At 37.2% G+C, this 24726-nt stretch overlaps 1 protein-coding gene across 1 annotated transcript; it reads left to right on the top strand.

Annotated features, from left to right (window-relative positions):
• Positions 1 to 291: 291 nt before the first annotated feature.
• Positions 292 to 24384, top strand: cap2 (cyclase associated actin cytoskeleton regulatory protein 2). Its single transcript, XM_046834898.1, has 13 exons — positions 292 to 445; positions 3786 to 3912; positions 4283 to 4383; positions 6121 to 6198; positions 12456 to 12599; positions 13976 to 14061; positions 15273 to 15378; positions 20961 to 21132; positions 21337 to 21503; positions 21894 to 22017; positions 22148 to 22230; positions 23057 to 23200; positions 23314 to 24384. Exons 2-13 carry the CDS (start codon positions 3798 to 3800, stop codon positions 23395 to 23397), a joined length of 1404 nt encoding a protein of 467 aa, XP_046690854.1. The 5' UTR covers positions 292 to 445; positions 3786 to 3797; the 3' UTR covers positions 23398 to 24384.
• Positions 24385 to 24726: the final 342 nt, after the last annotated feature.

Here is a 24726-nt window from a genome sequence, read left to right as displayed (position 1 = left end):
ATATGTTAAAGTAAGTAACTACTGCAAACTTTTAGCCACCAGACTCAGCTTCCTCCCAGACAGTTAACATTCTTCAACAGAAGCCCAGATAGCTTTTGTGGCTTATTGGGAAAGGGTGGGGGTTTTATAGAGCATTGTTTTTCTATTACACACTCATATAAATACATGAACTACATAACATTTTACTGTATAAAATAACAACTAGGCGGTTACACCATCACTGCGTGCTCTGTTGTATAAAGTGCGGCAGTGTGCGGATTTGGACAGAGCCATCATCTGTAATGTCGCTTTATTTGGAGATCCCGGAAGTGTGAGCGCCGCTACGCTACCGGGGCACAGGGAGGCTGGGAGCTGCAGTGCCTATTCGGACAGGAGCCGAATAATAGATCCGGCCATTTCAAGGAAAACGTGGAGATAAACGCAAACGGACATACTTCTGCCAAAGGTAAAGGCATTTCTTTAATAGATAAATAAATAAAATCAAACCTAAAAGAGTAGCAAGGTCTAGACCTGGCAGATAATGGAGCAGAGGGGAGGCGCGCGCACTTCATTCGGTATGTTGGTCAGGCAAAGGCAAGAAGACCCCAGCGATCAGACAGCTTTGAGTGATCATGTGTATCTTCTGTAGCCTTTTATGATCAGATTTATCATGCATTTTTCAAAATCCCAGGTAGCTTGCATTTTCAATATCAATTTTCAATATTTTGTGTGCTCTGATTATTGACTTGCTTTAATTCCTTGATGGCAGAATACTTTATATCTGTCATTTTTTTCCTATTTTTTTATTGTCACAAATCTGATCAAAAAACATAATTCTATAAAGTAATGCATATAAATGAAGGTGCATATCGTCTTTCCTGCCTTTCTAATGTGTTCAAATTCATTTGAATAAGTTGCTGAATCCCACATGGTGTTTGTGGGATGAATTTTAGATGTGCATAGACCCCTGAAGATGAAATGATCTGTTTCTAGCCCCCAAAAAAAAAAAAAAAAAAGTAAACTAGGAAAATATTGGTACAGGAGGTCTGAGGAGTGAATTAGTTTTATTCTTGCTCATTTTCTGATGAATCATTAGTTTTTAAGACCATTTAAATGCCTTAACAATCATATCTTTTTTTCACTTTGTTTTATGAATCAACCAGTGTGTCAAGTGTATTAACAGTCTCAGCAAGAGCTCACAAATGTTGCAGGCTTGAAAGCTGAAACATGATGGAATAAATGAATGAATTATGAAATGCAACTAAGTCTCCAAATGGATAGATCCATGCAGTGCTTTTCAAACCGTCTCTCTATGCTTCTTGAGATGTATTCATACTTGATGAATGAACAGTAAACACATTTTCAGTAGCAGGACAGAACCATGGTGACTGCTGGGAGAGGGGGTACACTATTAGTTTACTGGGGAAATTAAATGTGGAACATAATATTTGATTTCTATTTCTTTTTTTCTTTTTTTTTCCCCCTTGCATCCATGAGGTTAATACAGCTAGCTTGATAACTTGCACTCAAACCTAGTTTGTACATACACAACTTCTCAAAAAAGCCAAAAAATGAACTTGTTCATACTCTGGAATTTTTACTTCAACCCAGCTGTGTCATTTTCAGCCTGTGGCTTGTACTAACTAACTGATGCTTTCGTAAGCTTATGTAGGATTTTTATATTCATTTAGCTTTAACTCAATTTAAACACAAACCTTTTCTTTTAACTTGCAACCTGTATTCCAGTGCAAGTTTATGAACAATAGCTTGGATCCTGATCTTTCTCACATGTCTAGTATACTTCATGTTCTTGAACTTGAAACTGTGTGTTTGCTCTGCTATGGGTTTCTACTATCTCTGAAATAGTTCCTGAGGCCCAGGTCAGGCATTTGGCATGTCAGGGAGAATTCTCCAGAGACTTTACAGGATGACGTTTGCATTTCCACACCGGGTCACTATTAATTACTGCTGACGAATCTCTGAGAGCAAGAGACAAATCAGAGAGCTGAATATTTTAGACCAGAGCTCCTCAGATGCCTGTCATTAAATAATTTCACTATCGATATAGTATCATTTTATGAGCGTAATTCAACTGTTTAGACATTAGGCTCATTATTTAAGACATATTTAAAAGTTGTAAAGAATACACTTTATAAAAAGTATTAGTAGTACGTTGACATTTTGTTGACATTATTCATAAGCATACTTGACTTTGAGTTATTAATGTAACAAGTCGAATAGAATAAAACAAAACGAATATATATTAAAATGAAATAAAAAAAAAGATTACAGATCCCTTGGCTATCTTTCATAGATCTATTGGGGTTCCCACTGTGAGGTCAGGTTGGCCCAGTTATATCAGTTCAGTACAGATTTATAAAGTAGTATAACATTTTTTCTGTTCATTGAATAAGCTTTGTCTGATATCACTCATACATCAGAACTTCCATTTTGTAAAAGTTCCCTAAATTGATATGATTGCGCCTCGAGTCCATGACTTGACCCTGGTGGGGTTACATGATTACATTTCTTTCCTAATGAGAGGGACTGGAGTAGCATATTCTCTTTTTGGCCTCTGCTTCTTCCACACAAGTCTCTATATTGACTTGTTAAATGTGTTTTTGCTGATATTGCTGTTTCCCATAAAATATGAATTATTTATTAGTGATACTAAAATATGACTCTGTCAAGCTCCACTGAACACTTTAGAGACGAACAACTGACTGAATTAAACTTGAATAAAGAGTAAATTGTAATGTAATGCTGATATGGAGCAGCTTGAAAATATAAAAGCTAATTATTCACTCTTTAATATCTGCAGTTGTTTTAATACAGTGAGAAAAAAGACAAGGCAGATAAGACGATCTAAATATGGAAAAGTACAATCTCTGAAAAATGAAACGTGCACATTTAGCCATTGTAGCCTTCTTGATATTGGTTTGTTTGAATATGAAAAATGTCAATAATGAATTAATTAATAAATACATTTTAATAAGGCAAAAGGAAAATGTTTTAAAATCTCATTAATACTTGATAAATACATTATACAAAGACAATATTCACAGTACAATTCAAAAAAGTGCTTTAAAACAATTGATCGTCTTCTTCAGTGAACTGTAGCAATTTCCAGCTCTTTTTCAAATACAAATTTTATGTTTAATTGCATACGTTTTTTCAACTTGAGGAAAACTAAGGGTTAATTGTGGACAGTTTCCATTTTCCACTGAACAGCATTCAGCATTTTAGCTTTGAGTAAACAAAGAGTAAATGTCTGATATGAAGATGCAGATATTAGAACATGTTGGAATACATACATTGGAATAATTCCAAATTGTCTTCCTTTTTCAAACCCTTTATAATATCGATCATACCCATTTAAGCAGCTATGATAAATAGCTAAAAAGTCATCTGAGTTCATGAAGCTTACCTTATATATCATTTTGTAGCTTTTGTAGCTCATTTTCACAAAAAGGCTCAGAAGCAAAGTGTCATACAGGGTCATGTTTTGTCGTAGCACAGACACAGTGTTGTTCTGCACTCTGTATTGGCTTTGATTTTTAACATGTAATTGATTTGCCTGTTACATTCCTCCTGAGCAGTGAAGGTGTGGCTGTTTAAAAGATACTCCAGCCAGTATACACTATTTCACTTCTTTTCCCAGTGTAATGCTTTAAAGACAAATATTTTAGCCCTCATGTATTTACTTGTAGTAGTATTTGCAGTGATTATTTTATGTGTGTACAGTTTCATGCTGTTACTCTCATGGATAGAGAATGAATGTGACTAACATTTGTATCTTTTTATAGGCTTCGATCGCTATGGAAGCACTAGTTGAGCGACTGGAACAGGCTGTGATTCGGCTCGAGGCGGTTTCAGCCAAGCTTCAGGGTTGCTCTGGGAGCTTGTCCAATGGCGAAATCAATGGATTTAATGGTACCATAATGAGCCTACATACATACTATACATTCAGTAACAAATGTTAGCAAAAGTGTTTCTCAGGGGGAGTCACAAAACTGTGTGCTTTCGCTGCAAACTAGATTGAAACTATTGAGTCACTACATTATAAATATGACATTTAAACACTAGGCTTTGGAAAACAAAAATGTGTGTTCACCGAAATGGTTGTGAGACAACATTTGATATTTAGCAAACACCTTTCCACACTAATGTATTGAGAGAACAGTAAGCTAATGCATTTTTAATTATGTTTTTTAGTTCATTTTTTGCTCCCGAAGGGTTTACTGTTGTATTTTCTATGTTACATTTTCTGGTGTAGTAACTGTGAGCTCTCTTCAATATCAAGGTGAATCTCAGTGCATGGATGCGTTTGACCATTTGCTGAAAGGCCCTCTGGCTGAATACTTGAAGAACAGCCAGATTATTGGAGGAGATGTGGCACAGCATGTATGTACAGGAGTTCGTCTATGTGTATATAAATAATTACAAAATATACTGTATGTCCACCAGTTTGAAGACACCTGATCATCATATTCTTATGTGCATCTAATGAGCTATTTCCCCCCGCGTTGCTGTCATAATAAATTCCACTCGTTTGTATTGCTTTTCACTACTTTTTGGAGTGTGGCTGTGGGGGATTTGTGATCATTCAGACACAAGAGCATTATTGAGGTCAAGCAATGATGTTGGGTGAAGTGGTCCAGGGTCAGTCAGTGTTCCATTTCATCTCAAATGTGTTCAGTGAGATTGAGGTCAAGGATCTGTTCAGGACACTTAAGTTCTTTTACACAAAAAAATTCTCAAACAATGTCTTCATGAAGCTCTCATGCTGAAACAGAGAGCATGAGAGCTAAGAGAACAGGATTAACTGCAGAGAACTAAGAAACAGGATTCTTAGTTGCAGTAAAATTGAATTGTAATGTTCCTGCTTCTTCTACAGTTTGGGGAAAGAACACATATGGGTGTAATGGGTCAGTGTCCACAAACATTTGTCTATTCAGGGTAAATTGACAGCTGTAATATATACAAATCATACAAAACCTATGATTCTATAGTATAGTTAACTGATCCAAATAAACATCTCCAAAATTCCAAGTTCATTTAACAGATTTAAACAAAGTTCTTGCTTGAGGACTCGCCACTTTTACTCACAGCTCTGCTCTACTTGTCATTTTACCCTTATGACATTTAGACATTTTTTCACTAAGTGACTTAATCCCAGGAAATCTGATCTAGAACTGAAATAATAAGGTGACAGTTTTATTAAATTGTGTCTCTGTTGTTATCATCAAACCTACAGCTTTATTTTGAATAATGACATTTAGAATACTCTGAGAAACAACACAGTAGAAACTAACATAATGAATCCATTAATTTATCTGTAGATGCCAAGTGGCGGAAAGCCGCTGTCTTCACTTTCATTTTATCAGAGTTTTTTTTTTCATATTCGGTCTCAAAAAACCCTGATTCTCGTTTATTTTTGCTGCTGCAGGTCTGCGTACATTTTCTGCCTATTGTATATGAATTTTTTGATACCATGTATAGGAAAGTACTGACAAAAGAATGAAAAACCTGTACATTGTAAACTATTTGAATGGAAGACAGTTTTGAATTTCAGCTGTGAACATTTAAACACCTGGAAATGTTCAGGCACTTTTGAAATTAAAATGACAAGAGACTGTGTTTTGTCTCCCATGACTTCTGTGCCACAAAGGTGACATTTGCTAATTCTGCCCTCACATCAGTGCTAAATCATGGGTGGGAGTTTGTTTTTGTCCCGTACAGTCATTTCCTTTTACGGTGAAACAGGCCTCTGGGTTCCACCTCTCCATTTTCCCAAACATGCATCTTTGGATCTTTCCCAGTGTGTGCGTTTGCACGTGTGAGTGTGGGTGGGTGGTGGCGGTGTTATGAGGGTGAATGTGTGTAGCACATAAGAAGACCTTGCATAAATTGTAGGTAATGCAGCTTCAAATGTATACAGAAATGTGGTTAATGTTTTATTTAACATTCCTTATTTCTGTAAGATGTCTGTGTGAATCACCATTTGATTAATAGGTTTGTATTGGGTTTAGCATACTTCTGTTAAACTCTGCCTTAGAGATTATACAGTACATCATTTTGTAGTTTGCAGTTCCTCACGCATGTCTTTTGGGTGTTTAAATGTATGTTTTTATTCAACAGGCTGAGATGGTACACAATGCCCTGCAGGTACAGAAGATTTTCCTTAAACTGGCCTCCACACACCAAGAGCCTTCACAAGTAAGCATGAATATTAATGGTAATGAACTCTATGCTAGCATTTTATGTAGCATATTTTGTCATATTAAAGAGAGTAACATTCGAATCTACCTGAAGCCCACATGATTAGTAGTCTAATGTGGTGGCAATAATGGAGAAAGTAAATGACCACTTTACTGTGCGCTCTCACAGCAGCAGTCCACATGCTAATGAAGATGACTTACTTATAGAAAACTACCACTCAAACTCACACTCATTTGCCAGTTTATAATGTATGTTTACCCACTGCTTCAATTTACTGGTCATGTTTATGAGTTGGATAGGTAGTTATTTGGGTGGTGGCAATCCATTTTAACACGTGTGTACTTCATAAAAGTGCCAATAAATGTATGTATAAGCTCATTCGTTATTAGTCAGGGGTTTTAGATCCTGTTAAGAGTTTTGGAGAATCCGGTGTCTATAGCAGGAACACTCGACACAAGCCAGGATGCATATGGTGTAAACTCACTTTTTTTAATACCATAGCACATTAGAGTGCAATTTAGAGTGAAACCTGCAAATGCATTAGGAGAACATGCAAAATTTCTTGCAGACAATACCCCAAGGTCAGGAATAAACTGGGAACTGTGGGAGCTGTGAGGCGGCTGTAAGAATTGTAGATAAAAATGTTTCCAAAACCACTGAAAAAGGAACGGACAAAGCTGCAATGACGAGCAATATAAACAATAAATCTCATTTACAAAAACCAATACGTGAGCTGAAGATTGTATTGGCTGCTTTTAAAGGACATCCAGGACTGGTGAATGGCCCTGAGTATTTATTTTACCTGGACCCTTTCACTGTGACCGTAGTTATCAGGCATGCTTATCAGTAATGCCAATCAAATGTTACATAATCAGTTGTGCATGTGAATTACACACATTCTTCAAGCCCTACAGATACTTATCTAGACATTGAAGGTTACAATGCCTTTGAGTGAGATTTCATCCCGGTTTATTCTACTGTAAAGAACTCTTTTCCATATGGTTCGGAGCTTATGTAGTCATCCATGCGACATTGGTGTCTGTGTACACAGGGATTACTTCCCCTGTTTAAAAGAACGCCAATGCAACACATTCCCAATGCTTCAGACGGCAGCCCCGAGGGGAAGTCTGACGGCCAGTCTGATGTCATTCTATTGGACTTTGGTTTGTGTCGTCCGTGGGAAGTGTTAGCTCAGAGCTAATTGATGTTTTTTTGAAGAGATGGATTAGGAGGTTTCATCATTATGTTTACTTCCTTTTTTTTTTTTTTTTTTTTTTTTTAAAGTTGCCAAATGATAATATTAATAAGACAGAACATTTGTCTCAGTGACTCCTGAAAAGCTGTATGTCATAAATATTGAAACAATTTTACACAGTAGATGATTTAAAACTACATCCAATGTTTTTTGGAAAGAATAAATCTAAAGCGCCTTTTTCTGCATGACAAAATTGCAGTCAGTGTATTTATGACTGAAGAGTTACTTATGAAAGCCTGTTACTCACTGCTTCCAGACACACACATCCACCACGTATCATCTACATACATATACATACATAAAACCTGAGACCACTAGTATAAATGCTTTCATTTTGCTTCTGTATTACAAATTCTATTATCAGCAGTAGTTTGGTTTGTCCTCCTTTAATAACAGCATTCACTTAAATTTACACTGGAATGGGGTTTGTGTAAAACCTGACAGACCATGTTGGTTCAAATCCAGCAGTGTCGTCTAAACATGTGCTCCAAAAAAAAGGGATAAGACTCGGAACATCTGGCCTTTTGTACATAGCAGGTAAATTGATTCATATATTAGTTTAACTTTAATTATAGACCTAGACAGAATCTTGAATATCCAAGATATTGAACCGTTTCTTTTCTTTAAAAATCGTGTACATTTTTAAACTGTTTATTTCCCATTTTAAATTCCCATTTCAAATTCAGTTTTTAATGTGGTCTCAGACATTCGGACCTTTTGAAATTTTGAGTGTGTTTTAAAGTGTTGTAACATTGCTGTGTTTTGAAACAATCATTGTTGAAATGTAATGTGGGGGCTAAGAAGAGTTCATCGTGGAACAGTGGGTATCATATCTGCCTCACATCTCCACAGATTTTCTGATGTTTTCCCCTATGGCTGTACAGGTTTTATCCAAACACATACATACACATCTTATGTGTAAATTAGCATGAATCTGTGTATACTGCAGGCATATACTCTGATCCACTGCGGCCCCACCTAGGATTAGGTGGTGTCTAAGATGTGGGGTTGATCTGTATCAGTTCCTCTAGGGCTTTAAATTGACTCTGAAAAATACTTTTCCAGGTATATTACCACACTACCACAAGCTCTACCTCTCAACAAAAATGTGTATTCCACGTATGGAAAGCTAAGACACCAGCTGAAATCAATCACTAATTAGAAAGCAGTCCTGCCCCGTGCCGGTGCAAATTAATATCAGCTGGTTCAGTCCCAACTATATAATAGGTGTCCCATTACCAATATTGTCACACAAGAAACATCACATGATGAGTAAAAGCAAAGAGCTCACTTAAGACCTTTGTAGACTTATTGTTGCAAAACATACTGATTGGTGTTGGTTACAGAAGGATTTCTAAACTTCTGAATGTTCCAGTGAGCACTGTTGGGGCCATAATCTGGACATGGAAAGAACATCATTTCACCATAACCGGCCATGACCAGGTGCTTCTTGCAAGATGTCTGACAGAGGAGTAAAAAGAATTTCAGAAGAGTTGTCCAAGAGCCAAGGACCACTTGTGGAGAGCTTCAGAAAGACCTGGAATCAGCAGGTACATTTGTTTTAAAGAAAACAATAAGTAATGCACCCAACATTTGGACAAACCTGTGAAATACTGGGAGAATAAAGTCTTGTCAGATGTGACCAAAATTGAACTCTTTGGATGCCATAACACACACTATATTTGGAGGACAAATGGCACTGAACATCTCCACAAAAACAGCATACCAATAGTGAAGTTTGGAGGTGGGAACATCATGGTGGGGGGCTGTTTTTCAGTATATGGTACTGGCAAACTTTGAAGGATATTTGAAGAAAGGATGAATGGAAAAATGTACTGAGACATTCTTGATAAAAAGCTGCTGCCATCTACCAGGATGATGAAGACGAAACGAGTGTGGACATTTCAGCAAGACAATGATCCCAAACACATAGCCAAGGAAACTTTAAATTGGTTTCAGAGAACGAAAATTAAAGCTGCTAAAATGGCCCAGCCAATCACCTGACTTGAATCCAATTGAATATCTATGGAAAGAACTTAAGATCAGAGTTCATAGAAGAGGCCTATGGAACCTACAGGTTTTGAAGAATGTTTGTGTAGAAGAATGGGCCAAAATCACACCTGAGCAATGCATGCAACGAGTTTCTCCATACTGGAGGCGTCATGAAGCCGTCATTACCAACAAAGGCTTTTGTACGAAGTATTAAATACATTTCAGTAAGCGTATTCAGTACTTTTTCCCTGTCATTTCACATTATTACACAGCTTAATTTATGTACACTTATGGTTTGATATCTTTGTATGAGTAAATTTCATGGGCTGTTCCAACATCTGGTAAAAACTGTCAATAGCACCTTAAGAATAAATGTACTTTAAAAAAAATGGTGACCTGTACAATACTTATTTTACCAGCTCTCTGTGTGTGTGTGTGTGTGTGTGTGTGTTTGTGTGTATATAACATACACACACATATATATGTATGTATGTATGTATGTATGTATGTGTATGTATATCATATGTATGTATATGTTAGTTTTGAAAGTAGCTCGGTGCTAGCATTAAATAGCATCTACTTAATTTAGCCGGATTGAAAAATGGCGACACACACAGCATGTTTTTTTCAGTAATAATACATTTGGCTAGTGACCAGCTACTAATTTTGGAAAGCAAGTAGCCAGTCACAGGGGAGCTACAAAGATAATTTTAAACTCTGATTCCCACAGACCTGAATGGAAAAAAAATACTCTGAATTTGATGTGCCCAAAAAACACTTGGGAGTGAACTGTGCTCCGTAGAATACCCAAAGCCGCATACGTCCACTATGTGTGTGATATATTTCTGTTTTATATTTTTTACTGCCCTAGTCCATAAATTTAAATAGTATCTGTTCAACCACATGCACACACACACACACACACACACACACACACAGTCTAGTGTTCAAATCATGCTAACATTGTGATTCTGCTGGAAAGCACCAAGCCCCCCCCCTCTCTCTCTCTCTCTCTCTCTCTCTCTCTCTCTCTCTCTCTCTCTCTCTCTCTCTGTGTTTGTGTGTGGGGCTGAGGTTGCATTCTGTGGCTTTTTATGGTCATGTTCTATATTTGAGCTGCTGTGTGTCCGTGGCCTTGGTCAAGTGACGGGCCTGTCAGTGGATGCTGGAGTGTTTGTATGGGCCACATTTTAGCGAGCACAGCTGTTACTCTTTATAATTCCCTCACAGGCTTCCTAATGGAACTGATACGATCTCAAGCCCCCTCAGTCAAGGAGTTAATTTTAAGTTAACATCAAGGTCATTTCTGTTGTTAAAGATACAGTTTGTAATGTTCACACTTTCACAAGTGGGTCTAGAAAAACTAGAACTGGAATTCTCAATGTCGTCATTCAAACATGCCTACCTAGCTTCCTCTCTTCAGAATGGTGTATAAAAGATATCTACAATATATATTTACTCCCATCTGAGTTTCTTAAAGCAAACTTTGGGGAGCACTTGTACTAGGAGAAGGTGTTTGTAGAAGATAGTCAATATTGGTTTTTTTTCTTTTCACTACCTGCAATAGACATATAATCAATAAGTTAAGAATAAAACATTTACGAAGCATTTCTGGAAAATGATTGTTGAAAAATGATCATTTTTCTATAAAAGCCCACTGTTTGGAAGACCTGAAGAACAGTGACTTTTTTTTTTTTTTTTTTTTTTAAAGAATGATAGAAAGAATGACATTTGATTTTAGAGTGATACTGTAGATCATTTTAAAGGTTATATGGAATATAATCTTAATTTTATCACATATTATGGTATCTACAAACATTCCTTTCATCACTTTCTTTTTCTTTCTCTCTTGAAGTGGATAATGGAAAAGTAATAGTAGTCTATGTTCCTAGGATGTGTAAAAGCTCTTCTGCAGCTTTAAAGACACCAAGATTCATACAGTTTAAAAAACTTCAGGTCTTGTTACTATAGGCTGTATAGACTTGTTAATTTAGACACAATAGTGCGTCGGAAACAGTGTTAATATAATGTATTCAGCCAGAACTATTGTCATACACTAATAATCTACAGCCTCTGAGTGATCCTTTTTTCCACACTTGGTTTCTTGAAGTTGCAGCTTCGATCTTTGATACTCTGAGAAGCTCCTGGTATTATTTGTATGCTCCATTTCGAATATTTACATAGCATCTACCGATTCTGATTTAATAATAAACGTAATGTCCTTGTGAAGTTTGAAAGGGCTCTCTCAATGTTCAGAAATGAGAGTCATGCACATGCTGTTTGGTGAAGAAACCCTGCTGCATGCTTTTATTTATCAGTATACGCCTTCACAAAACAACAGCTTAACCAATAGCTATAGTAACATACTGTAGTGTAGGGAAATATAGTATTTGTCTTTGGGAGCACCATTGTTGCATTTATTCATGCTTACGTATGTTGCAATATGTTTATTCACAAATAGTGTATACATAAAAAAAGCCTAGAAAAATACTGCTTTTGTGATCTGAAGAAAAGAAAGAAAAAAAAACAACACTGTGAAATCCAGTTACCGTGTAGCTGTTAAGGTAAAATAAATGAATGGTTGATATAGCAACAACTCAAACACATGCAGCAATACACAATACAGCACATAGATATTAGACATTATAAAAGAAACATTGTGTTCTTGTCCTCTCTATTATGCTGAGGTGGACTTTAAACATTGGGGCTGTGCAAGGCCTTACAAGGCCATTGGGATCTCCCTATGCACAGCTGGAATGCTGGATATGAGGGAACTGCCGCTGTCTGGACGATACACTGGAAAAGCGCTCCCTCGCTTAGAAGCTCATTCAGGATCTGTTCGATTCGCTTCATCATTCTTTGTTTGCTTTGGCAATGAAAGTGCAATGCTCCATAATGTTATTTAACTGTTCCAAATTGTGGCCAAATAGTTTTCATCATTTCTTCACATGCTTTTTTTTTTAATTATTTGTTTAAAAATTGTGTATGTGTGTTCTTCTTTAATCAGACAGAGCTGGCAGATCTGCTCAGACCCATTTCAGAGCAGATTGGGCAGATCCAGAATTTCAGAGAGAAAAACCGTGGCAGTCATCTGTTTAACCACCTGTCTGCTGTCAGTGAGAGCATTCCTGCCCTGGGATGGGTGGCAGTGGTGAGTGGCACTAGTATGTTCTGTGACACTATACACAAGCGTGTTAGATTTGAGTTGGGATTGTGTGTGAAAATAATCAATCTTACCTCTTTGATATTAGGTTCTTGCTATTTTTCTTCTAATCTAGTCATTTTTAATTCCTACTCATTAGCTGAATCTATTGAATTACACAATTTATAATCTGGGAGGGGAAAAAAGTTGACATACGCTATCAGTTAAATATTCCCACTCTGACCCTGGACAATTATTGTAACGTGTGTTTAATTCACCCCAGGCTTTCTCGAACGCATTAAGCTTGCTACCACATCACACTGCTGCTCTAGCAACATCATAAGACAGCGAAATGCACTTGGTGGAGAGCTCTAACATTACACTTGGCATATAGCTCTGTAGCTCACAGATACCTTTGATTGCTTAGTGTTCAAAGCAGATTTAGCAAGAAAGGTTATATAGAATAAAAGAACGGTTAGGCAATAAATCTCACTGAGATTATTATATGAAAGTTTATTTAAGCCTAGAGTTTTAGATTAGAGCTGTTCAAATTATATTGGTATATTTTAAATTCTTTCTATACACGCTTTAGACGTTAAATAAAGTAAGCAAAGTTATTTAACAATTCAATTTAAAAAAAATTCCACTTTGAGCAAAAAATCCAGATTGCAAATGAACAAAATCCTCTCCAGTATGTTCACCAAGCTTGGGAAGTCTGCGAAAATACGGTTAATTTTTTTTTTTTGCAACATGCCAAAGGCATCTTGGGAGCTGTGCAGTTTTAGTCTGCATGGACTTTGGGGAGGATCATTGAAGATTTTTTTGCTGGAAGGATAATAAGAACTGTTCATCTGCAGCTTTAGAACTAGTCATGGCCTTGTCATCTCGCTCACATTAATTTTTCTTAGCCTTTTAAGGTTGCTGAATCACAAAAGAATGCATTATTTCCACATCCGCTTCAGTGTTCAGTGTTCATGCAATCGAATGACAAGACTATTGATCAATATTTACAGTAGACTGAAATATCTGTGCGTGGCTTCTCTTCTGAGTATTTTATTTCACCTAATCCTTTTCACTGACTTACTGCACCGTGTATGATCTGGACTCTGTCAAGTCCATCTGTTGCTATACTACTTTCCTGAAAGATGTGTATATTAGCTAATCAAAACTTCTTATGTCCTCATGATATAGTTTACACTAGTCTGCAGCTGTGCCAGTGGTGTAAACCTTTTACACTTTTGCCTCATAAGTGCCCTTCTGTGTCTGAGCTGGGACACTGATTACACATATTACTGATTCCTTTTTTCAGTGCTTAGTATTTACAGTACTAGATCTTTTAACAACTTTGAAGCACATAACAATGCTGTTATCTGTTATCTGTTAAGAATCAGAAACCAGGGCCCTACGTGAAGGAGATGAACGATGCCGCTATATTCTACACCAACAGAGTCCTGAAAGACTACAAAGACATGTAAGTTTTCACTGGATCATAACACACATTATAAGAATTTGATGGATGTTGCAAAGTTTGCAGGCCGCATTTATGAATTTCTTATTAAATATTAGACACCAAAACAGCACCATAAATTTCAGTCTAAACTAAGCTGTATGATGCCTAACATACACTATATTGCCAAAGGTATTGGGTCACTGGTCATAAGTATGGTATGTGATTTTTGAGCATTGCATTCCACATTTTGTCCCAATTTGCTCTTATGATTTCCTCCAATCTTCTGGGAAGATGTTCCACTAGATTTTGGAGTGTGCTTATGGATATTTGTTTTCATAAGCCACAAGGGTGTTACGAAAGGCAGGTACTGATGTAAGTGAGGAGACCTGGGGTGCAGTCAGCATTCACATTCATCCCAAAGGTGTTCAGTAGGGATGAGATCAGAGCCCTATAGCAGGCCACTCAAGAGCTTTCTCTCCAAAGCATTTAAACCATATCTTCAAGGAGCTCACTTTGTGCACAGGGGCATTGCCATGCTGGAACAGGTTTGGGTTTCCAAGGTCAAGTGAATGCAAAATTTAATTATAGTGCATCTAAAGACAAACATTTTTACAATTGAGTGCCTCCAGCTTTGTGCATATAACATATAGCAGGAAAGGTCAGGTGACCCGATACTTTTGGAAAAATAGTTTATCTCAAATATAAAGATAGAATGAATTAAGATTGTAGGAAAGGATTCCCATTCCGTTGTATTTCCACGCTTCACCACTAGAGGCAGACATACAGTTTACCAAATGATGATAAGTTATTTCTGACAAAACTGTGCCGTTCTCCATCAAGAGTATAAAAGGCCAGAACACTGAACAGCAGCTAGCAATTGACCACAAGAATCACACATGATCAATTTTAAACCCAGTAAAGCTTGAATGTTCTGAATCCTGTACCGTGTTTTTACTGACATGCTGGAACGAGTACAATCTCCTGATCAGCGCACACCAGATAGTGAAACTCCCTTACAATTGGTCCTTGGAGCTAGATAGGAAACCTTTCTAACAAAGATAATGATAATAAATCAAACCTATAATAATGGTGACTTCAGTCCTACATTTTGTATACCTTTTAATATGTATATCTAAAATAAATGTAGTAAAAGAAATAATGAAACGATGAAGTTCTAAAGCCTGAATCTGATTTATAAGAGTAATATTGTGTATATATTGGTTCGGTTGTAGTGACCCTTGCCATGTGGAGTGGGTTCGCTCTTACCTGAGTATCTGGACTGACCTGCAGGCTTTTATTAAACAACACCACACCACGGGACTCGTCTGGAGCAAGACAGTGAGTAGTAATTTCACACTGAAACTTTCAGAAATATTTGAATGAAAAAAGTCTCTTTTCCCATCATTTTCAACAGTATGAAAATTAGAGGAACCATTACAAGAATCTGTCATAAAATGTTTTTCTTTTAGCATGGCGTTTTAAATGAGGATTAGTTTGAACATAGAAAAGATTTTTTTCCCATTTTTAGTCATGAAGGGACTGCTTTAGAGAGATGATCTGAGCTGTGATAGCCTTCTGGTTGTATGGAACTCTCCCCAAAAGATCTGACACATCTGGGAGTACTCCTTCCTAGGGGTTATTCCATTTCACCTCTCTTTCTCTTCATATATTCTCGTTTTAGTGTGTGCTCTGTACTTCAGTGTTTTTAGATAAAAGACCATTAGGTTGGATCCGGTTTTATTAGTTGTTCTGTTCATTCAGAGTTTGCCCTAAAAAGGCTGCAGGAAATTTTGAGCAGTCTGCTTCATTTTATGTTTACACTTGTGTTTATTTTACATTCTGTCTTAAATGGTCAGAAAGCTCAGAGCAAATAAATCTCCAGACATTACCGTTTACAACTGATATCTGCTGAACATATCATTCCAGAGGCACAAAATTTATATGTACAATAAAGAGACATGGTCTCCTTTATATATATATATATATATATATATATATATATATATATAGATAGATAGATAGATAGATAGATAGATAGATATATAGATATATATATAGATATATATATATATATATAGATATATATATATATATATATATATATATATATATATATATATACATACATACAGTGAGGAAAATAAGTATTTGAACACCCTGCTATTTTGCAAGTTCTCCCACTTAGAAATCATGGAGGGTCTGAAATTGTCATCGAGGTGCATGTCCACTGTGAGAGACATAATCTAAAAAAAAATCCAGAAATCACAATGTATGATTTTTAACTATTTATTTGTATGATACAGCTGCAAATAAGTATTTGAACACCTGAGAAAGTCAATGTTAATATTTGGTACAGTAGCCTTTGTTTGCAATTACAGAGGTCAAACATTTCCTGTAGTTTTTCACCAGGTTTGCACACACTGCAGGAGGGATTTTGGCCCACCTCCACACAGATCTTCTCTAGATCAGTCAGGTTTCTGGCCTGTCGCTGAGAAACACGGAGTTTGAGCTCCTCCAAAGATTCTCTATTGGGTTTAGGTCTGAGACTGGCTAGGCCACGCCAGAACCTTGATATGCTTCTTACAGAGCCACTCCTGGTTATCCTGGCTGTGTGCTTGGTCATTGTCATGTTGGAAGACCCAGCCTCGACCCATCTTCAATGCTCTAACTGAGGGAAGGAGGTTGTTCCCAAAATCTCGCAATACATGGCCCCGGTCATCCTCTCCTTAATACAGTGCAGTCGCCTGTCCCATGTGCAGAAAAACACACCCAAAGCATGATGCTACCACCGCCATGCTTCACAGTAGGGATGGTGTTCTTGGATGGTACTCATCATTCTTCTTCCTCCAAACACGCTTAGTGGAATTATGACCCAAAAGTTCTATTTTGGTCTCATCTGACCACATGACTTTCTTCCATGACTCCTCTGGATCATCCAAATAGTCATTGGCAAACTTAAGACGTGCCTGGACATGCGTGCTGGTTTAAGCAGGGGAACCTTCCGTGCCATGCATGATTTCAAACCATGACGCCTTAGTGTATTACCAACAGTAACCTTGGAAACGGTGGTCCCAGCTCTTTTCAGGTCATTGACCAGCTCCTCCTGTAGTTCTGGGCTGATTTCTCACCTTCCTTAGGATCATTGAGACCCCACGAGGTGAGATCTTGCATGGAGCCCCAGTCCGAGGGAGATTGACAGTCATGTTTAGCTTCTTCCATTTTCTAATGATTGCTCCAACAGTGGACCTTTTTTCACCAAGCTGCTTAGCAATTTCCCCGTAGCCCTTTCCAACCTTGTGAAGGTGTACAATTTTGTCTCTAGTGTCTTTGGACAGCTCTTTGGTCTTGGCCATGTTAGTAGTTGGATTCTTACTGATTGTATGGGGTGGACAGGTGTCTTTATGCAGCTAACGACCTCAAAAAGGTGCATCTAATTTAGGATAATAAATGTAGTGGAGGTGGACATTTTAAAGGCAGACTAACAGGTCTTTGAGGGTCAGAATTCTAGCTGATAGACAGGTGTTCAAATACTTATTTGCAGCTGTATCATACAAATAAATAGTTAAAAATCATACATTGTGATTTCTGGATTTTTTTTTTTAGATTATGTCTCTCACAGTGGACATGCACCTACGATGACAATTTCAGACCCTCCATGATTTCTAAGTGGGAGAACTTGCAAAATAGCAGGGTGTTCAAATACTTATTTTCCTCACTGTATATATATATATGTGTGTGTGTGTGTGTGTGTGTGTGTGTGTGTGTGTGTGTGTGTGTGTGTGTATATATGTATGTATATATGTCTGTGTATGTGTATATATATATATATATATATATATATATATATATATATATATATATATATATATATATATATATATATTTCTGTTTTACTTTCCTAGTTTCTGGTTGGAAATGTTATATATGTGATTCATAAATGTGATTTACTATTTTTGAATAGATGGGAAGCATGAGCTCTGCACAGAATACGCTAGAAGAATGTGGGAGTTTAAAAAGGTTTAGAAAATGTCATCTGACATCTAAATATATTGAGTTTTGGAATTGGCTGTATTGCCACATCTGTTTTTAAGAGACACCATGGTTCCTTTTGGCAGATTGGGCAACCATGCTACGGACGAAATGCGATCACGAGTGGTCAGTGGAGACGAATTCGTGGCACATGAAAACACCATGGATGAACAGCTATCCTTCTCAGCTGACTGAGTGTGATCAGATCCCCCGAGTCGAATGTTAATACCTGAGTCTGAGCCTTTTGAGTTTTTGTTCCTGTTTGTCATCTGTGATGAGATGATGTGAGGGAAGTGTGCATGTTTTAGGGGGGGGTGAATAAGTGTGTGTGGTGGTTGGAAACTTGAGAACTTGCAGTAGCTGTGTGTGTCAGCTGTCTCTTGCTGTGAAGGGTTAGAGTGTGATGGAGTGTGTGCTGCAGACAGGTGGCTCTCAGAGTCTCTTTGAAAGGGTTTTACCAAAGAAATACATCCAACAAAAGCCCACTGTGTGTTTAGATCACCCACCTGTTCCCATACATACGCCTTGGGTAATTTAAACTCTCCTATCATATAATCAACACTTTACCACAATCATAATATTAACTGCCATCCTTTATGTATGTTTGCAGGCTACAATGTGTGCACATAAACTCCCAGTCTTTTACCTGTACGTGTGGATTTTTTGACCTTGTTACATTTAAGTAAAAGTTTAAGTTGACCCTTTTGGCATCATAGGTTAAGGTTCAACCGGCGAACTCATTCTGAACCTGCGACTCGGCACAACTATCTGGAGTGACGGCAGCGTGTGAGCTTGTTTATGTTGGAAAAGAAAAGACGTGTGTGTAGCAGTTGTTGTCGTGTAAGCGTTGAAGAGGGGATTGTGCGCAACTGTCAATGGCAGCTGTGCTGACACAGGAAAAAGGCTTAATTGTGCCTCATTGAACACAGTGACCAACTGCTTCACGTTCATCTGTTTGTACAGATTTGCTGTTTAAGCTACTGTCTATACATTTAATCCACAATGCATAATGTGCCAGATTTATTTTTCGAGGTTCCTGGTCTTCCGGTTTCATATACTAAAAACAAGGGAATATTGTTTCTCTTCAAAATAGGTTTCTCTGCTTATACTAAATTAAATGTAAGTAAGGATAAAGTCTCTAAAAAGTCTCTAAAGTCTGAAAACAAGTATCTAAATCTATAGTATTAAATAAAGGCGATTAATGTGTTCAGGTGTAGCATTAAATAGCTGCTGTCAAACAGTACCAGTGTCCTGGGTTTGAGCCTGAGCTCAGGTGTGTGGGGTTCAATCAAGGTTTTATTCCAGATACTCAGTCAGATCATTTTGGTTGTACAGAAACAAATTGTGTTAATATGTTAACTCAGTTTATTCACATGGGACCAGTGTACACATTTGAATAATGTCAATTCAGTGAACTTTTCAAAACAATTCTACATTGATTTACCTCCTTATGTTTGGGTTTTCAGTTTATTACATGCTTCATTCTCATTAGAGTTAAACGCAGAAAACAAGGGAATGTCTAAAGGCAACAGTTTAGTGTGTTGAGTCAATATTTCCTCTATTACAAAACATAAAAGCTGAAGCATTATTAAGTTCCTTTAAGTGTTCTAGACTTTCCAGATCTGTCTTGTATATGTGGTGTGTATCTATATGTAAAGTACATCTTGGGATGTCCCAAGGTTTTTAAATATTAAAATGATGTGCATTTACCGTACAGATTTTTACACTTCAGTTGCAATCTTCATCGATTTTCCCCCCAGTATCCGACAGGGGTATCACATATTCACATGGAGCAATTTCCTATTTTGGTTTCCCATTTCACTACCAGTGTTCTTATCACCGACTCTGGCTCCATCACCTTCATGATCAGGATCGAAATGTCACGTTGATTTGACTTGATTTGCCTTGATAAAGTGGATACTGAAGATAAATGTATATGTATCAAAGAAAGGTTTTTGCCTTTTGTCTCCCAAATGCACAAAACACATCAGACAGAGCTACAGAATGATACGATGACCCCAGTACTTAAAATCTCTCCACAAAAAGGACTACTCACAATATAAAGGATTATAATAGAATTATTGATTTTTTTCCACGGTAAACAAATTGAAAATTACAAATGGACACAAAAACCAACATGTACTTGCTTGCATGTTTATTTATTACACCATTATTTGAGCCAGGAGGGCTCTTTTATTACTATTGCTATTACTATTATTGTGACTCAAATTAATAAATATAGATAGATAGTAATAAATCGAAATAAACATATGATGCAAATTGAATATAACATTTTAACTTTAAATATTTTGTAGTTTTAGCTACAGCAGTGATAGTAGCATTACTTGTGAATTATTGTAACAGTGCCTGGGCCTGAGTTTCACATTTAGGGCAGAGTTAGTGTTAGCGTCCAAAGTGTTGCTCTATACGCCACCTACAGGCACATCAACGTGTAGCAGTTTCACATTGTGTGCCAGGGAGATTTCCAAAGCTTACTCTCTTCACTGCATGTTTTCACTGTTTATTGTTTGTCAAGTCAAGTTTATTTCTATAGTGCTTTTCACAACAGACATTGTCTCAAAGCAGCTTTACAGAAATCAACAGTTAAGGTGAACTGTGTATTTATCCCTGATGAGCAGCCATGGGGACTGTGGCAAGAAAAAACTCCCTTAGATGTTATGAGGAAGAAACCTTGAGAGGAACCAGACTCAAAAGGGGAACCCATCCTCATTTAAATGACTTCAAGAATCTGTTAAGTTTAGAATCCATTACTGAGCTTGTAGCCATTTTTTTGTTAAGTACACAAGTTGCAGTATAAAATTCCTAGGAAAATCCAGTCTGAAAATATTCACTTTAGTATTTCTCAGTAGCTAATTGCAGTGTTTTTACAGGGTCCTGTAGCTCCTTCGTCCCTGTTTATATCTGAACCTACTGCTCCTTGCTCTCCACCTCCACCTCCACCTCCACCTCCATTCACAGACGAAGGTCCAAAACCTGACAACAGTGCTGTGCAGCGTTCAGCTCTGTTCGCCCAGCTCAACCAGGGAATGGCCATCACTAAAGGTGTGCAGGAGAGGACCTCATTTTTGTGTAAAGTTTGTGTCTACATACGTTTGCCAGCGTACACTGCCATTTACGTGATGCCGTTTATCTTACCTGATGTGGCAGTTGCCACATCAAATAAGTAATACATATTCCATTCCTTAAAACTGCACTCCGGAATCTAGTAAACAAACGTTTTATAATAAAAATTGTTTTGTCTTTTAGGATTGAAGCATGTGGGTGATGAGCAGAAAACCCACAAGAACCCTAATCTTCGCTCTCAAGGTGGAACAAGCCAGGCTTCTCCTTCGAAAGCTTCCAGCTCATCTAATCCTATACCAGCTAAGAAAAGATCTCCAGTCCTGGAACTGGAGGGAAAGAAGTGGAGAGTGGCAAGTCCAGTTTGCTTTTTGGATTTCATAAAATGTGTAATGATGGACGCTGATTAGAGGTTGTGGAAGAGGATTTTGTTGCCAGTTATTTAGACAATAATGGCTGTATGTTCTTTTCAGAGGACAGAAAAGCTGTACTGCTGTACAAGCTGCACATTGGCTACTCTAAAATATGTCCAAGTTTCATTTCTACAGTGTCATCTCTTATGAAAATACTAAAATGGTTGCCGAAATGTGAGGGGTGTACTCACTTCTGTACATGTACATGGTACCAGTGCTCATTAATGAATATTTAATTTAGTCAATAATGTACTTAATTTGGAGCTTCTGGTGATAATTTCCAATTCTACTGTTGGTGATTGATTGTGTTTATGTGTGTCTGGCCTTCAGGAGCATCAGGAACAGGTGCATGATCTGGTAATAGAAGAAACAGAGCTGAAACAGGTGGTCTATGTCTTTAGCTGCAACAACTCCACACTCCAGATTAAAGGCAAAGTCAACTCCATTATAGTGGGTGAGTGAAGCCCTTTTACATTACTTTGTTCCACTTTACTCCTATTCAGTAAACCCAGCTCTCTGCATGTCGACCTGAATGCCTCATACTCCTGGTCTTTCAACTTTGATTTATCTCTGTGTGTGTGTAGACAACTGCAAGAAGCTTGGCCTTGTGTTTGAGAATGTGGTTGGCATTTTTGAAATCATCAACTCCAGAGACATCCAGCTCCAGGTCAGAATCCACCACTTTTATGTATCATTACTTGAAGTACTACAGCTAGTCTATACAACTCGAAATGTTCTATGGTCATCTGGCTGCACATGCTTCATGGAGCCTTCACCTTTTCTGTGCAATATGGAAGAGCAGCCTGATGGATGGGAATTGAGTTTGACTACAGTATTAGTCAAATGTTTGGACACACCTTCTCCTTCAGGGTTTTTTTTTTTTTATATTTTTTATTTTCAACATTGTACATTAATACTAAAGACATCCAAACTATGAAAGAACATTTATGGAATTATGTAGGAAACAAAAACCTGTTTAATAAGAATAAACCAGAATATGTTTTTGGATTCTTCAAATTGAAGCCACCCTTTGCTTTGCACACTCTTGGCATTCTCACAGTCATCCTTGTGAGGTAATCGCCTGGAATGGTTTTACAACAATCTTCAGAAGTTCTCAGAGATTCCCCAAATCATCTCAAACAACCTCAACTGGATTAAAATAGGGTGATTGTGGAGGCCAGGTCATCTGATGCATGTTCTTTCATAGATAGATGTCTTCAGAATTAATGTACTAATACTAATAAAATAAATAAATAAAGACACTGATTGAGAAGGTGTGTCCAACCTTTTTACTGGTACTGTATGTTGGGAGAACATTGGGGAAAAAATGCTAAAATATTTGTGCCTTCCATTAAGGTTTATGTTTTGCAGATGTTTGTAAAAACACAATGGGAAGAAAACAAAGACGCCTAAATAAAATTCTGAATATACTGTACATAGTCATATGGTGGCATTGGTAAAAAAGTCTCAGAATGTGATGGTCTTTCACCTAGGTGTTGGGGAAAGTGCCCACTATCTCTGTGAATAAGACAGAGGGATGCCACATTTACCTGAGTAAGGAGTCTCTCAACTGTGAGATTGTCAGTGCCAAGAGTTCAGAAATGAACATTCTGGTTCCTCAGGAAGATGACGATTATGTGAGTTAACACTTTTATATTCACTTTCACTTGTTCGCTTCATTGGCATGTTTGAAATGAATCGGCTACACAGCTTTTGAATAAAGTACCGGTTCTACTTTCTGTATTAACAGCGAGAGTTTCCTGTGCCGGAGCAGTTTAAGACTGTTTGGGACGGGTCCAAGCTGGTGACGGAGCCATCTGAGATTACTGGCTGATTCGACAGAGTTGTTTTCATTTCCACATCTCTGCTGGTAGCCTCATTATATGTACCTCTCTCTGCACTCTCAGTACAAGCTTTTAGACACATTTGTCTGATTCCTGAATTACAGTTAGTGCCAGCTCATTAGTTAGTTAGTGACAGCTAATCTACGTAGTTCACTTCAATATATCCAATATCATGATATAAAGGTTAAAATGTAACAATAATAATCAATAATAGCTGTATTCTTTCTTATATAGAGAAATATATATTTCTTTTTCTGTCACATTTCAACATCATGTTGTTATAAAGTTGATTAAATCTGCCCTGTCCAAACAAAGTCCAAATCTGTTCAGAAATATTAAGGCACTTTGGATTTTCATGCTAAGTCCTGCCCCCTTTTTTTTTTGCTTTCTGTTGCGAGTGTTTAATTTGTTTGTTTTTTTTTTCTTCCCTGTGAGTTTTTACACCAAGTTTTAATAAGACATCAGACGTTTTTCAACTCGATTGAGACCAGAATTTTAAACGAGGGGAAAAAAATCGAAAATGCAAATAAGACTGAATATAAAATACTTGGTGAATGTGAAAATCTGGCATTTGGTGTTTGCCCTAAATTATGACTTTTTTTGTTTTATATCTTATTTAATTTTTTTTTACATTTTTGTTATATGTAATTTAACATGTTTTTTTTTTCAGTCAGCATAGTGTTTCATACAATGGTGTTCTGTATAATGTAGTCAGCCTGTGCCATCATAATCATACACTTAAACAATATAACCATGTCATAACCAACACTACATAATATAAATATAGGATATAAGAAAATTCAGTTGCTCACTGCAGAAATTTCTCTTCTTGATGATATCTGGGCTGCACATTATAAACACTCGATCTTGCTGTGTGAATTACAGTATTTAAGGTTTCACTGGGGTTGATTTATTTTGACCGTCAAATTGATTAAGTTTGAACAGCTGACATTAAAAGCACAACAGAGGACCTCTAACAGTCTGGGATTTGAACTCATTGATGGTCAATGTGTCAAAGTGATGTTGATTATTTGATATTACCTCTCGACTTCCACAGGAGAGTTTTGGAAAGTCCGGTGTTCTTAATATGGCTATTTAAAGACGCATTAAGCAATGCATAATCTTAACTTACAGCATTTTTTTTTTTTTACAAATATTGTTTTTGTCTGTTAATAGGGGCCATTCCATCTTTGTCTTGTATTTGAAATCCTGTATGATCATTACATTCAAGAAAATATCACCAACCACGTTTTCCTCATTACAGGGTGATAAAGTGCACATGGCAGACTGTCGATAATTACAATACATAAATGCACGTA

Source organism: Silurus meridionalis, chromosome 22 (genome assembly GCF_014805685.1).
Source record: "Silurus meridionalis isolate SWU-2019-XX chromosome 22, ASM1480568v1, whole genome shotgun sequence".
Classification (NCBI taxonomy): Eukaryota; Metazoa; Chordata; class Actinopteri; order Siluriformes; family Siluridae; genus Silurus; species Silurus meridionalis.
Note: the sequence above shows the minus strand (reverse complement) of the source record. Positions and strands in the feature narration are given on the sequence as shown.

Excerpts from the sequence above, each read along its gene's own strand:
- cap2 (XM_046834898.1), top strand. The coding sequence starts at position 3,798 with ATGGAAGCACTAGTTGAGCGACTGGAACAGGCTGTGATTCGGCTCGAG. Across the intron at positions 4,384-6,120 it reads GAGGAGATGTGGCACAGCAT|GCTGAGATGGTACACAATGC; the intron begins GTATGTACAGGA and ends TTTATTCAACAG. Across the intron at positions 15,379-20,960 it reads GACTCGTCTGGAGCAAGACA|GGTCCTGTAGCTCCTTCGTC; the intron begins GTGAGTAGTAAT and ends GTGTTTTTACAG.